This window comes from Colletotrichum graminicola (genome assembly GCF_000149035.1).
Source record: "Colletotrichum graminicola M1.001 genomic scaffold supercont1.5, whole genome shotgun sequence".
NCBI lineage: Eukaryota > Fungi > Ascomycota > Sordariomycetes > Glomerellales > Glomerellaceae > Colletotrichum > Colletotrichum graminicola.
Window position 1 is genome coordinate 88,527 of NW_007361009.1, and position 15,456 is coordinate 103,982.

The following is a 15,456-nucleotide window of genomic DNA, read 5'->3' on the forward strand; positions in this document are numbered from 1 at the left end:
GAATAACAGATACCTTGACAGCATCTGCTTCTCCTAGAACGGAAACAATCTCGCGGAATACTCGCAAAGAGGCTAGTACTGCCACTATACAACCAAGCAGAGGACCAGAAAAGTTTCCTTTTACCCATCGGAGCATGCAGTTGTAAGCCGAAACCTAATATCTTGCAGACGGCACTGGCTAACTGCTCTCCAGGAGCTTTTCGCACACTTCGTGAAACAATGCCTCAAACCCGTAGCGCCGCAAAGCGGGCTGCAGGAGCAGCTCTCCTATCTGATGACTCCACCGAGCCAGGAAATAAGAGACCTGCAAGCATCAATCAGACTCAAGAAAAGACACATCGTACCAAGCGCGCAAAGAAGCAGTCCCGTTACTCTGTTTCGCCAGCACAGCCGAATACTGTAGTCCTCCCTCACGGTCTGGGAGCCGTCCAACAGCCAGCAACCCTCAACAGTGATGACCGCAAGCCTTTTTACAGCTTCAATACCACCGCCCCAGGCATAAAGAAGATGGCACTAGAGGAGCTCAAGAAGGCAGCAAGGCCTCGGGGCTTGCCTAAGGAAACACCCAACAACAAGTACCGCTTGATGCCCGGATCAACTCCATTCCCTGACTGGTCCAGGCCCACTCCAGAGGAATGCCAAGCCGTTTATGACATTTTGGTAGAGGAATATGAAGAAAAACAGAAAGCCAGGAAGGAAACGGCCACGCAGTCCGAGAAATATGCGCCACTCAGCTTCACCCCTCCGGCAAAGATCCAACCACCTTCCACTACCGTTGCTGGATGTGGAGAAGTACCTGATTTGGTGGACGCCATGATGAGAACCCTCATAAGTCAATCAGTAACGCGAGACAGTGCCAACATGGTCGTGGAAAGAATTATTGCGAGATTCGGCCAACTTGACCCCCAAGGAATCGGCGCCGCCAGCATCGACTGGAATGCAGTACGTCTGGCCCCCCCTGAAGATGTCATACAGACCCTCCACAAGGGTGGACTGCAAAACAGGAAATACGAAGGCATAAGAGGATGCCTCGACATGATTTACACGGATAATCAAGTCAGAAGATCTGCGTATATGGATGAAAAGGAGACAGGAAAGGTTGCCAATGTGCCAGGCGCAGCTGAAATGACTACGGGCCAAAAAGAGCACCAACTGAAAAAGATTGAAGCTGGAATCCTCACTCTAGACCACATTCGAGCCATGCCATCAGACGATGTCATGATGGCACTCACCAAATATCCCCATATTGGAGTCAAGACGGCAGCTTGCCTTCTTCTCTTCTGCCTGCAGATGCCCAGCTTTGCTGTGGACACCCACGTTTATCGCATGTGCAAGTGGCTGTACTGGGTTCCCGGCACAGAAAATGAGAATTACGTCTACATGCATTGCGACCTACGAGTTCCGGACCATCTCAAGTACGGCCTCCATCAGCTGTTCATTGAGCACGGGAGTGGATGCCACCGCTGCAAAGGCAACACCTCAAAGGGAACTACAGAGTGGGACAAGGCGGTTTGTCCACTTGAGCATTTGCTGGATCGCTACGGCAAGAAGGAGAGTAAGTCAAAGGCAGCAAATGCTGTCGGCATTGAGAATAATGGTGCTGAAGCGCATGAGACTCATGAGGGCCTTTTCCAGTCTGATGCTGCTATCAAACAAGAGACATCTCTGTCAATAACTAACAATGAGGAGGGGAGTGGCTGTCACTGTGTCAAGGAGCCCCTCATCAACTCTACAGCAGACCAGGCAGATTCCGGATTTCTCTCAGAAGCATAAGGCGATGCTCACACCTGACATTGTGCTATGTGTATCGTATGGTGTTTTTTGAACCCACCTATTCGGGCTCCACTTGGGGAACAGGGCGCGCTCTTTGCCTTTTCCGGCACTTGACTGAACAGCTGAGGGTATTATTTTGGGGCTTTTCTGTGGGTGTGGGCATTCCTAGAGTTGTCATGGTTGCGGCAGCGTATGTTTGTAGATGACTTGCTTGAAAACTACCATAGAGTAAAAAGGGCTTAATGCTAGCAGTATAGGGCTAACTCCTGTCCATGGCATCCAGAAAGAAGTGGGTTATATATTAACTGTGTTTGACTTTGTCAATTCTGTGTTTGGCATCGTGGGCTGGCTTTGATCAATGATTTGGGTGTTCTGTTGGCCAAGAGTCATGTCCAATGATTTCGTGTGAAAAAGGTGTTGAATGTAAAAATGGAAACAGGAATGATGAAACCCAATGCCACATCAGAGAGAAGAATCCAAGCCAAAAGACTAGAATGAAAGGTGAAGGAAGATGAGAGATGGATGATGGATGGTCTGAAGCTGCAGTGGGATTTAAGGTATGGTCCGTGCACAGACAGCCCAAGCCTTTGCAATACCTGTGCTAGGTACCTAGATTCTGCACAATTAGGAGTACTTCTGTACGGAGTAGCCTGCAAGACTCAAGAGGCTCACTCAGATCAGCGACGGCTCCATTCACACGCACTCTTACCCCTGTCGACACGGTTTGATGCTTTAATGGATTTTTGGACGCCTGACCGCGTCCTAGCCGAGCCGGAGCGTGTCACTACACTTTTTGCAGCCCACTCTTGCCTCTGCTTTTTTCTGCCAGCATCCAAACACCCAAAAACTTCGTGGGTTTTCTTTTCCTCCTCCCACGCCGCCCTTTCCACACCAACCTTGCCTTCTTCTCGATTGAGGGCCTTTCGATTTCCTAATTGCTTCCTTGGGTGACGGGGCCAGTTTGTCTTACATTGCCCTTACAAACGTCGCCCTGCCGCAGCGACCGACAAACACTAGGCTCCACGAGAATCGGCAATCGACTCGACTCGATTCCACGACGAGACTTGTCCCCTGTTCTTTCCACGATACAGTGTGTTTTCTCAGCACAGATACATTCGACTGCACTCGTTCTTTCGTTCTTTCTGGCTGTGCTCAGCTTGCAGCTAGCGATCCCCATCTTTCGTGTTCGCCCCCGTCGTCCTCGGCGAATATTTCTTGCCAACTCCACATTGCCGAAGCTCCTTATCTCACCTCACGTTTCGACCTCCGCATCACAGCCTCGTCGAACCGACCCTTCGTCTTTGTAGCCTCTACATTTCTCACGATATGCCTCGACGGGCTTGTTCACTGCAGTAAAATGTCGTCACAACCAGTCGAGGATATCCTCGAAGAGAGCTATCGCAAGTTCACCCACATTTCTCCGGACCTTCACCTTCTCTGCCCCAAGGTAGACGAAGATGACTTCGAGGATTACGATGACCTGAACACTGCCGGCGAAAGCATCACAGCCCTTGAGAAGAAGGAGAGGGTGGAGAAATGGAAGGAACGGCTCGACATTGCCTACTGGACCAGTCTTCTGCTCGCGTACGGCAAGGACAAGGCTGGTGTTTGGCTCGAGCAATGGGGCGCGCGCATGGCCATCAACCTCCATAACTGCGACAAATGCGTTCTGAACTGGCACATGCACCGGAAGAAGTACATCCAGGTCTTTTCCGAGTAAGCTCTCATTCCGCTCTAAACGATACAGCCAGCAATCACCATCGGTGCTAACTGGACCACAGGAAATGGCCGGAAGAGGCTGTTGCCGGAATCGAAAATTGTCTCCACCGATTTGACTTTGACCGGATTGATAAGGGTCTCCAATGGGCCAAGGACATCATAGAGCAGGTCGAAAGCCAAGGCCGCGTCTTTCAAAGAGCTGACCTTGGCGAGGACCAGGGCGCAGTGCTTCTCACCGTCTACGAGGCCCTCTGCTGTATGCCATACCTCAGTTTGCCCGAGAAACGAAACCTCTTTCAGTTTGTTTTCGTCCGCCTTTCGGGTAAGAAGCCTTTGAAGCTGGGCGAAAACATTCTACTCCCTGCCATGACCCAGTTCCTATTCGGAGAGGACAAGACAAGGCTGCAGTTTGCAGAGAAGTCCTGGGAGCGCCTCCGACAGAAGTCGCTGACCGAGGCGCAATTCAACTGGGCCGTTCATGATAATCTGGTGGAGGCGATTCAGTCAGTCGCTCAACGTAACCCCAGGAACCCCATTGACATTCCGGAAATCGAGCGGTTTTGGAAAGCCGTTAACTGGATCATCAAGACCATGGATGACAAGCTCTTGCTGCATGGTCTTCGGAGTATGGAAGTCAAGCCAAGCCTCTACGACCTGCTTTTTGTTCACATGCAATGCGAGTCCGAAGCAATCCTTTTGCTCATCATTCAAGCTTTGACCGTCCTCTTGGAGACGTCTCCTCAGGCTTTCTGGGACACGATAGGTGACGCGCGGCCATTTGTTGTTGTCGAGCAACTCCTTTCTCAGCGGCTCTTCAAACAACTGCTCGCTCAATCACTGACATTCGCCATACCCTACGACGATGGCAGCGGCAGCAACGACTCGGTTGAGTCAATCACGACTTCGTGGATCAACACGTGGATCCAGTCTCTCAAGCGCCAACAAAAGAGCGACGCCTGCGAGCAGCTGCTCCATTTGCTTTTCGAACAAATCGTTCATGATGCAAGCATTGGGGAGCAGGGCAGAGCTGCGTGCATCCGTGCTGGCCTAGATGCCTTGGACCATGTGTTAAGGTCGTTTCTGGATCCGTCAGTCAATACCGTTTCTAGTACCACATCTGTTTACATCAACTCGATTCTCAACGTCACCTTGAAGCACAAGGATGTCATCAATGATGCTGCGGATACCAAGAGTAAAGAGCAGCACACCCTGGGCGTGCCCAAAGCAGCCATGAGGGTCATCAGCGCTGCCATGAGCCTGGATTCTAGGGCGACTTCCGAAGAGCATCTCGAACTCCGTAAGAACGAAAACGCGGTTATCCAGACGGCGGTCACCCGCAGATCGGCAGACTTGTGGGACGGGTTTCTGGAAAACCTCTTCGCCGGGAAGCTCCTGCTAGCTAGGACAATGCTCATGGCCATGACCCCTCTAATCAACGTCGAGAGATTTCGTGGTCCACGTAAGGAGCCGGACAACCTCACCCCGGCGAAGAAGAGCTTCAACAACCACTTCATCAAGGTTGCAGAGGCACTTGGGCGAGTACTACAACGCATGTGCGAGTTCACATCACCACAACTCAACGAGCTGTGTCTCGTGGGCCAGAGCATTCGTCCCATCATTGCTTTCACTGTACACGGCGAGGACGAAATTAGTAGCGCAAGTGCTGAGCTCATCAAGTCTATCACCGAACAACCTGTCAAGTCGGAAGCCATCACAGCGTTGCTTGACCGCCACCTCAGCATCACCCTGTCTTCCATGATTTTCGCAACACGGAGGATCATGGAGCCATCCAGTGTGGCATGGGGTCCAGCACGGCACATTATCAACACCGCCAAAGATGTACTCAAGAGTCTCAGCGACCTGTCGTCTGGAATCCTCAGATCCAAGACGTTGGAAAATGGCGAACAGATCGCTGTCACTGGTTGGTGGGTTGCTCACTGGAAATACATCGAGGTTGCTTTTCAATGCACAGCCACTTGGTCTCACCAGGCAGAAATCAACGTAATGCAAGACTTCTGTCGAGATGTCATTGAGCTAGCCGACGGCATGCTGGCTCAGGATGGCCTTTTTGCCTCAGCACTGCAGGCCACCAACGTGCAGGCACAGCCGCAAGATCTGTCCAAGATGCAGCAGCTTCTGAAAGACCCTCAGCGCCATCTGACTGGCATTGTGAGGATGCTTCGGCTGAGAGATCTTTATCTAGTGGAAGTCACTGTCAAAGTCGTCGCTAAGCTACTCTTAAGACTTCGCGAGAATCAACTCGACATACCTGATGAACCGAAGGCCTTTGTCCAAGATTCTTGCGTCAAGTCACCGGCCACCGGCAAGTACCCTATCAGCACCAACTTGAGCGATCAGCAACGAGCGGAACTTCTCAAAGCCCTCGGCGAAGACGATGATGTGGAAATCATTCAAATCCGGCCAGTCCCCAAAACTGAGAAGCCAAAGAAGCAAAGCCTCATCGACGCTTGGTCCAAATCTGGCTCCTTAACTTCCACTTCCCAAACCAGCCGAACGAACAAGGACGATGTTCTCGAGCTCAGTAGCTCTGTCGATAAGAAACGCTCGATTCTAGAGCAGATGGCTTCTCGGCAGAAGGCGTCCCCCCTCTCAAGCGTGTCCAAACTGCCGCCACCGAAGCCTATACTTGAGCCTGTAGTTTCGCAAGCCTCAAAAAACGCGCTCATTGAGTCGCGAAAGAAGGCAAAGTTGGAACGTGCCAAGAGAGATGCCGATATGGTCAAGAAAGCACAAGCTCTCAGAGATGCTGCCAACGTCGGCGAGGGTTCAGGACTGAAGGGCCTCAGTGGTGTCGTCGGTAAAGATCTCGCACCGCAGAAGAGTCAAATTTTGGTTGACAGTGATGAGGAAGAAGAGGATGACTCTGAAGATGAGGATCTCGACAACCTTATCAACAAGGGCCAGCAGGGTCAGAAGGCCGTTGACGAAGCCAGAAGGCGTCGCGAACGAGCGCTGCTCGAGAAGACCCGTGGCCCAGTCAAGAAGGTAAAGGTACAACGCTCAGCCAAGGACATGCGTGCTCGTTTGATCCCGCCGATGGACCAGCTCCACCAGGCCATCTTGGAATGGGACATCTTCCATGAGGGCAATGACCCACCATCGACCTCAGCCTCCTTGGTCATTACAAGGGTTGCAAGCACGTACGCCCACCCCCAGGAGTACAAGCAGACCTTCTTGGGCCTCTTGATATCCGAAGCATGGAGATCTTTCGTGACTGCCAAGGATGAGACAACATCCAAACCCTATGGCCTCAAGATTGCCTCTCGTATGAACGTTGATAAGTTTCTTGAAGTGACTGCCAGCATTCCCAGCGCTGAGAATAAAGAGAGAATGCTGTCGGAGGGTGACATCGTGCTTGTGTCCAAAGGAAATAGCCCGCTCACGGACAACTCTGAAGCCCATGCTTTGGCACGAATCTGGAAAACCACCTACAAGAAAGAAAGGCTGGAAGTGACATACCGCCTGAACAGCAAGAATAATCCACTGCTTGCTACCAATGCTCTCGGTGTTGGCTCTGAACTTCAAGCCGTAAAGATCACTAACATGACGACCATTGAACGAGAGTACGCGGCTCTCGAGAGTTTGCAGTACTACGACCTGATGCTTGAAGTCCTCAAAGCCGAACCTTCACCTATCTTGAAATATGGCGAGGAGGCTGTCAATGGCGTCATGCAGAATTACCAGTTGAATCCTGGTCAAGCCAAGGCGATTCTCGGTGCCAGAGACAATGATGGCTTCACCTTGATTCAAGGGTGAGAACAAATAGACACCCGCTTCCTAGTTTCAGTGCTAACACATTGTAGTCCTCCTGGCACGGGCAAAACGAAGACTATCATAGCTATGGTTGGCTCGTTGCTCACGGGTAACATCCAACCTCCTGGAACGGCCATCAAGCCTAAACTTGTGGGCCAGGCAGCCCAGAACTCCATGCCGAAGAAGCTTCTGGTCTGCGCTCCCAGTAACACCGCTGTGGACGAGCTTGTCTTGCGTCTGAAACAGGGTGTAAAGACGATGAACGGGTCTTTCCACAAGATCAACGTTCTTCGTTTGGGTAGAAGCGATGCCATCAATGCCGCCGTCCGAGATGTCACCCTCGATGAACTCGTCAAACAGAAGCTCCAAGGCGACACCACGCAAAGCAAGGCAAAGGAGGAACGAGATAAGATGCACAACGATGCAGCTAAGATCCGAGACGAATTGGCAGAGATTCGACCGAAACTGGACGAAGCCCGCGCGGCTGGCGACCGAAACCTATCGCAAGCTTTGCAGCGGTCCTTCGATCAGTTGAAGCGTGCCCAGATCAACATTGGCGCCAAGATTGATGAGGATAAGGCAAGCGGCAACACTGCCAGTCGTGAGGCCGAAATTCGCCGACGACAGATCCAGCAGGAGATACTTGATGGAGCGCAAGTCCTCTGCGCCACGCTCAGTGGTAGTGGCCACGAGATGTTCAAGAACCTCAATGTTGAGTTCGAGACTGTCATCATCGATGAGGCTGCGCAATGTGTGGAGCTCAGTGCCTTGATTCCTTTGAAGTACGGCTGCACCAAGTGCATCCTTGTTGGAGACCCGAAGCAGTTGCCCCCGACGGTGCTTTCTCAGTCTGCTGCCAGATTTGGTTACGACCAGAGTTTGTTCGTCCGCATGCAGCAGAACCATCCCGACTACGTCCACCTTCTCGATCGTCAATACCGTATGCACCCAGAGATCAGTCTGTTCCCCAGCATGGAATTCTACGAGGGCAAGCTTGTTGATGGCGAGGACATGAGCGCACTGCGCTGCCAGCCCTGGCATGCCACCGCCCTCCTTGGCCCGTACCGATTCTTCGATGTCGAGGGTACCCAGTCGAAGGGCAGCAAGGGCCGTTCGCTGGTGAACCACGCGGAGTTGAAGGTTGCTATGCAGCTCTATGAACGATTCAAGGCAGACTTTGGACGAAACTACGACATTAAGGGCAAGATCGGCATCATCACCCCATACAAGGCCCAACTGCAAGAGCTCAAGTGGCAGTTTTCGCGTCAGTTTGGAGATAACATTACTGATGACATTGAGTTCAACACAACGGACGCTTTTCAGGGCCGTGAGTGTGAGATCATCATCTTTTCTTGCGTTCGAGCTGATCCTACCGGCGGTATTGGTTTTGTCAAGGACATCAGACGTATGAACGTTGGTCTGACCCGTGCCAAGTCGTCTCTGTGGATTCTGGGAGATTCAAGAGCATTGGTACAGGGTGAGTTCTGGAATAAGCTCATCGACAACGCGAAGCAGAGATCTCTCTACACAAAGGGGGATATCATGTCAATGCTGCGGAAGCCCAGTGTTATTATGAAGTCACTGCCGCCGCTACCTACGCCGCAGGGCGACTTTGGCATTGAGAGGCCGGTGCAATCACAAGCTGAAGAAATTGACATGACAGATGCGCCGACGGCGCCGCCACGAAAAGCAATCCAGCTTCCTCAGCAGCCACCGACGAATTACACAGTCGCAGAGCGCCGCCCGGGTTGGGAGGGCAACAATCGCATCGAGCAGCTCAACGAGAGAGGCGAACTGCAGCCCGCCGTCGCCCGTAGCTCTGACCGACCCCCCGTCATTCAGTCGTCGACACCAAAGCAGGAGTCCAAGAAGAGAGCATCCGATGCCAACGATGGGCCGCAACATGGCTCTAAGCGGGTATGTAAAGACGAATTAAGCAAAGATGCAACCATAAAGGTTTTCACCCTTGTGCCTAACACGACAACTACAGATGGCGACCGAACAGAACCGACCTCCCAGCAGACCGCCACCAACGGGACCCAGGTCAATGGGCAACGCTCCGAAGGAGCCGAAGAAGGCGAAGGACCCGTCTGCCATGGTAGCCCTCGGTCTGACACCAGCTGCACGACCGCCGGCGATGGAGACGACATCGATTTCGAGGACCTTGCCTTCAGGTTCTACCTTGCCACAAAACCGCAACATACCCTCTAGAGTAAGTGGATATGAGATTGCCAAATTTTGGAGCATTTTGGGACACTGCTAACGTACCTGCTAGCCTCCGGCTCCGGGGCAGAATGGGCAGAACGGCCCCGTCATCCACAGGAAGAAGCCCAAGGCGGATCCCTTCATTCAGCGAAAGCCTCCCAGACGCTAAGGGAGCCAGCCAACTCGAACACGATGGTTGATTGATTTTGTAGATTAGACTCTATACAGGACCGGGCTTGAGCAAAGGCTTTTGCATCACTGAGGGGACATTCGAGCCTCTGGCGTTACAGGTCCAGTCAGGCAAAGGGCGTAGCACCCAGCATCTTTTTTTTATATTCTTTTTGCAACAGAGCGGAAGGATGTTGTTGCCTTCTTAAGTTTGGCCTAGCAGTGGATGGCATCGGCGCAGGCAATAGGCAGGACGCATCTATGGGCTGGGAAACTAGCAATGGTGGGAGAGGGGAAACCTGGTTTCCTGCACGGGACTAGCCCTGAGATGGAGCTGACGTAGATCGCCGCAGCATGGCATGAATATGGGATTCTCTGCGCGGCTGTGTGAACGCTAGGACGGGGTGATTAAGGCAGCGGTAGCATGGCACTGCATGGTGGTGAAAGGGTGAGAGTGAACAACGAAGACGACGAGAGGCGCGACTTGCGTTATGCAGGGGCTGGGGATAATGTCCTTCGTCCTTCCTGAGTAGTACGAGAGCGGCCTTGGGCTGCCTGATGAGATGACGATCGATAGTGGGCTGCTTGAGGCCCAAAGGTTATGACATTGGTGAGGATGTGCATGCATCATGGTTTCCAAGAATGGGAACGATGAAGATAGATTATGCAATGCCACGACGATGTGCCGATGATGTGCGAGGGGAAAGCGGAAAGTCACCACGGATCATGACGAGCCTGACCAGCCCAGACGCAGGCACAGACACATACACAGACAGACACACATGCACACAGACAAACCCTCTCTCTGCCCCGGCCCTTTTTTGTCTGGCTTTTTTGCATACTAGGTCGCATAATAGGAGCTTCCGAGCAGCGTCCGGGCGCGCAGGAGAAGCTCCTCGCCAACTCTCGTTGTTAATCACTTGGTCTCAATCATGGCCAAGGAGAGTGAGCACGGGTTCCCGGCCGGAAATCCGAGACATGCAGAGAGCGCGACGCGCATCGGGGTTCACGTTCCGTCACAAATCGTGTTGCGTGGCTTATTATTGACCGCTGGAAAGAGATTGAGGGAAGGGTGCAGCAGGACGAGTGGCAGGAAAAGGTGTGACGGTCTTTTTCGACAACTAGCTGTTGTACGCTTACACTTAGGCTTGGTGCACCGAAGCCATAGACGCCCCAAAAAAGTTAGTTACGCGTGTTCCCCGTACGAACGGGATGGCTGGTGAGACGAGGGGCTAATGGGCAGCGTCATTTTGCAAGTCTCGGGCTATGGCGGCGGCGGTTTTGCTACCGTGGCGGGAAGGCTTACCAGAACCGCACCACTCAGGCCGGTCGCGCGCCGTGCGCGGGCGCGGGCGCGGGTGGTGGAGGAATAGACTATAGGCGGCCGGCGCTTTTGTGCGCCAGTCAGGTTCGGGCCATGGGGATGTGACGGTTAGATATATGGTTAGCAGAGGAGCTCTTGGTGGTGCCGGACGCTTGATGGCTATGGCGTAAGTCGTCGGTCGTATTATGTGTGTGTCCGAGTAGCAGCTAATGTTACGCACGGGGACCGGGGTGGATTCTCTTGCCTGTGTTCCTCACTACGTAAGGTCGCGCTTGGCGACAGAAGAAAACCTTGTGCGGTGTGTGGGAAGAAGAAAGAAAATAGACCAACCGGACGAAACAAAGAAAGGAGGGGGAAACGTGGTCGGCAGCGGGAAACCACATGGCGAGCTCGGCGGCATGTCTTTGACGATGGCGAAGACGGGGTTTCGAGGCTTGACGACAAGACAAGACGTCAGGGTCTCGCCGTTGGGGCAAACCCTTGGGGGGAGGGAAATGGAAGCGGAATGGACTGGCGGCGCCCGCAGCGAAGACAAGAGACAGGAGAACCAAGCCCCGGGCCACCGTGGTGTTTCTTTTCATCTCAGGGCCTGGGTCTGGACTCTTCTTCTTCTTCTTCTTGCTCTCCCTCTTCTTTTTTTCCTTTTTTTTTTCCGTCTCATGCTTTCTTATTCTCGTAGAGGGTTTCTAGACCTTCGGTCAGACCTAGCCGTAGCCCTCAGTGGCTCGAGACTTGATGAACCATAGGCTATGATGTATCCGTACACACTGAGCAAGAGAGGAACATTATGTGGAACGCCGGCGAGGCGCCAAGGACGAGGGGGGTGACCGACTGGGATGGCACGGAGAGTATTGCGACCAAGAGGGGCAGACACCTGTCATTCGATCGCCTGCAGGTTTGGACGGGAGTTACACCATGGATTCATGGGACGGATGATAGAGGGGCAGGCGGGGGAAGGGGGTAAGGGTCCCCCTGCCGGGGGTGGGGAGAGAGGATGGGTGTGATTCCCTGTCCAGGTGGCGAACCATAGCCTCTATCAAAGGTGGTTGCCCTCCTACCTACTCCTTGTGTGTGTCTCTTGGCGATTGAAGACGCTTCTGGCCCAGGCCAGCTGGGCTTCTTGGGTGTTTGGGTCTCGCTCGTGTCGGACAGCATTCGGTACGGGGCGCGAGCGGGGCTTACGTGCGTTTTTCTTGTTTCTGGAGGCGTTTGTTTCTGTTTCGGCTGTCATGGTGATGGGGAGGGAGTATCAGCCGGAAGCGACGAAAGGGAAGGAGTGACGGAGGGGCCAAGCGGAAGTGTTGAGCGGACCGGGGTCTGACGAAGGGCAAGGGGATCTCTACGGAGGGGATGCCGTAAGATGACTAGGTTAGCTCACGATCTTAACGCACAAGGGTACCTGTGATGAATTGTAGGTGGATCGGGTCCGGGAGCGGAGCAAGGGAGAGGAGAGAGAGAGAGAGAGAGAAAGAGTTTGAAGCCGGAAGTTTAGTGTAGACGGACAGGTTTGGCAGTGGAGTACGGATACGCTTCTATGGATACCACCTTACATTACCTTACATGACCTTGCTTTACCTCGCTCTACCTTGCTCTACCTTACGGTACCTGGCATCATGAACCAGCATCGATGCGGGTGTTGTTGGGGGTCGGCAGGACATGTCAGGGATGTACGCGATGTTGACGATGTACGAAGTCGATTGGGAGCAATATGATTGGAAGCAACATTGGGAAGGTGATGCTGGGGACGCGCAGCTGGGGGGGGGGGGGGGGGAGAGGGATCTCAGGACAGGGGATGGACAAGAGCAGGGGGGTGGGTGCACGAGAGGCCGGTCCTATAGCGTGGCGTCAGTGCGAGATTCAAAACGCCCGGAGAGTCACCACGTCAGTGGATGCGTAGTCACCGGCGATTGCTCACGAGGTGAGCTAGGCTCTATCCGCGTCACGTTTATCACAGGCGTACGCCGCAGGTCCGAGGGTGACACGTTGAAAGATAATGACACATTCGAGCCGGAGTGGGGAACTTCAGGGAACGAGTAGTGATGGTCTCCAAAAGCGCCCAGTGGAATCCTTGTCGCTTACTCGCCTCAGCCTTGTGGTCGTGTCCGACTGGGAGTAATGTCTTATTCTTGGCAAATTCTAGTGTCTGCCGTCTTGTAGACGCAACGAGTTGGCGAACTCAGTGATAGGTGACACTGTATAGTCAACGCAGCGTCCAATGCGGCCGTGGCTGCTAGGATTCGTATCGCGATTATGGTCGAAACGATGTGCTCGGCCGCCGTTCGAATGAGGCTGAAAATCGATCTATACCACTAGCTAATGTAGCTAGGGCACGCGGCTTGAGCACAAGAGTCCCGACACCGGGTATGGGCATAATTACGGACGATCTACGGGGGACACGGATTAACACACTACAATTACGTTCAGTGCAGGTGCAGAGGATGTCATCAACAGCGCAGTGATATAACTAGTACCTTTGATCTGAATCGGTCATTCAAGTTAGCCCATTAACATGGCACACACGGTTAACCCGAAGCTGGTAGCCCAATCTGCCTGGCGGGAAATCTGTCTCTAAAGTCATCGGTCTTTGCCAGGACGGGGGGGGAGAAGGTGCGGATACTGATAGAATCGGTCCCCCATAGGATCGCACAAGTACCTACACAAAATGACAACCATACACAGTCGTATAAGTTGCTTAGTTTACACGCGTACGAAGAATGGAGACCACATGCAGAGATGAAGATGCTGGGATAAGTTTAGCGAGAGGGATGTGCACCTGGGTGCGTGATGGACCATGGTTGTTTCTGCATGGATCGCCCGAGATGCAGTGCCGATCTGCCGCAGTGGGCAGCATGACATCGGGGGACCGCTTATGACAAACATTGCGTTGCATTGCAGTGGTTCGTGCCTGCGCATAAGCAAGCGTGCGTACGGGTGTATTATAACGAGAGTGCTCGTCGGTTGAGGCTGTGCTCGCCATGATCGGGTGAATGAATGGGAGCTCGTTGCCAGCCGGAGTTGGCAAAGCACCGTAGTATCTTGGCATGTGTTGTAGGTCCTGTCTCGCAACGGTTGGAGCGCAGTGTGCTGGGAAAGGTCGGTTGCAACAACACCTCGTTGCTTAGCCGGAGATTTCTCGTGCTCGATATTGGTCGTGGTCACATAATAAAGAATCGAGAGACTCACTCTACTGAGTACCACACGGCGGCGGGCGTTTCCTCATGAGGGCATCTCCAGCCGATATCAGGTTGTACCAGTGGCGATTACAAGTACCCGAGGTTGGCTGTTTTCTCAGATACAAACAGATACCTTATCTACCTATCTACCTAGGTACAAACTGCATGTACATCGCACATGCACGTACACGGCCCCAGGAAACAAGCAAGCCACAAATATGCAATCGAGTTAGCGAAGCAACTGTCGCTAGTACTGGTACTGGATCGTCTGCCACCAACCCGTTTCCTGATACCTTGTGATAATCAGATTGTATCCCCCTTTTCCCTTTTTTTTTTCTTCTTCTTTTTCTTCTCTTCTTCTTCTTCTTGTGTTGCTCGGAACAAAGAATCCAGTCTTTCTGGCCGATCAGTGTGGTTTGTCGACGACAAGAACAGATAGACGATGGCGGCAAAGACAAATCGTACAGACAAGGGAAACAATAAAATAAAAAAAGAAGGGGGAGCACAGGGCTGGAGCGTAGCCAAACACTTTGTACCCCCCAGTCCTCCCCTTGATAAAACATTGGAACACGGATGCTGCTCCCCGAGGTGTGGTGATGCAGGTAGACAAGAATTAGAGACACTCGAGAAACACAATTACCCCAAGGAATTCTCTCCCTCATTCGACAGCCAACCTGTCAATCGTACACACTCCGTCGTATGCACACTGAGAGAGCAAGAGAGAAAGAGACGCGTCCGCTGCGAACTGCTTTGTAGGCAGGTACCCTGCCTGCTTACCTGCCTAACTACCTTAGGTAGGGTACACAGACACTGGTAGAATGCCTAGGTACGCACATACCATCGTATCCCTACCACGCATCTGGTGTACCTAAACTACTCAGTACATCGTATCTGTGTCTGTCCCTTGCTGGGGGGGGGAGGGGGGGGGGGGGGGGTTGTCCATCGTCCGGGAACCGTCCGGCCCTGTCTTAGCGACCTCCCGTTTCCCTCGGCCGTCCTTTCCGGAACCCGTTCCTTCTTGTCCACCCTTGTCGTGTTGCTCCGCTCATCCTTGGACATTGAGCATGGGGCATTAGGCGCTGGAAGATGGGCCTCCCCTTAACCGAGAGAATGGGCGACGGATCAGACCCCTGTCCTACTGTATACACGCCAAAGGTCACGACCGTCGTTTCTTCTTTCCTCCTGGTCCGTCTGCCATTTTGGCAGGCCCTCTTTCACTTCGCCTTGCTTCCTGGGTACCTTCCCACCTGTCTAGTATAGGTACGAAGGATAGCCATCATACTGGCCTACTGTCTACTACCCGTTACTTGTTGTAAATCT

At 52.9% G+C, this 15,456-nt stretch overlaps 2 protein-coding genes across 2 annotated transcripts; both read left to right on the top strand.

Annotated features, from left to right (window-relative positions):
- Window positions 1–219: 219 nt before the first annotated feature.
- Window positions 220–1,773, top strand: GLRG_02406 (HhH-GPD superfamily base excision DNA repair protein; the record flags this gene model as incomplete). Its single annotated transcript, XM_008092415.1, has 1 exon — window positions 220–1,773. The coding sequence occupies one exon, from the start codon at window positions 220–222 to the stop codon at window positions 1,771–1,773; it is 1,554 nt and encodes a 517-aa protein (XP_008090606.1).
- Window positions 1,774–3,130: 1,357 nt separating this feature from the next.
- Window positions 3,131–9,477, top strand: GLRG_02407 (helicase sen1; the record flags this gene model as incomplete). Its single annotated transcript, XM_008092416.1, has 3 exons — window positions 3,131–3,489; window positions 3,555–7,265; window positions 7,317–9,477. 3 exons carry the CDS (start codon window positions 3,131–3,133, stop codon window positions 9,475–9,477), a joined length of 6,231 nt encoding a protein of 2,076 aa, XP_008090607.1.
- Window positions 9,478–15,456: the final 5,979 nt, after the last annotated feature.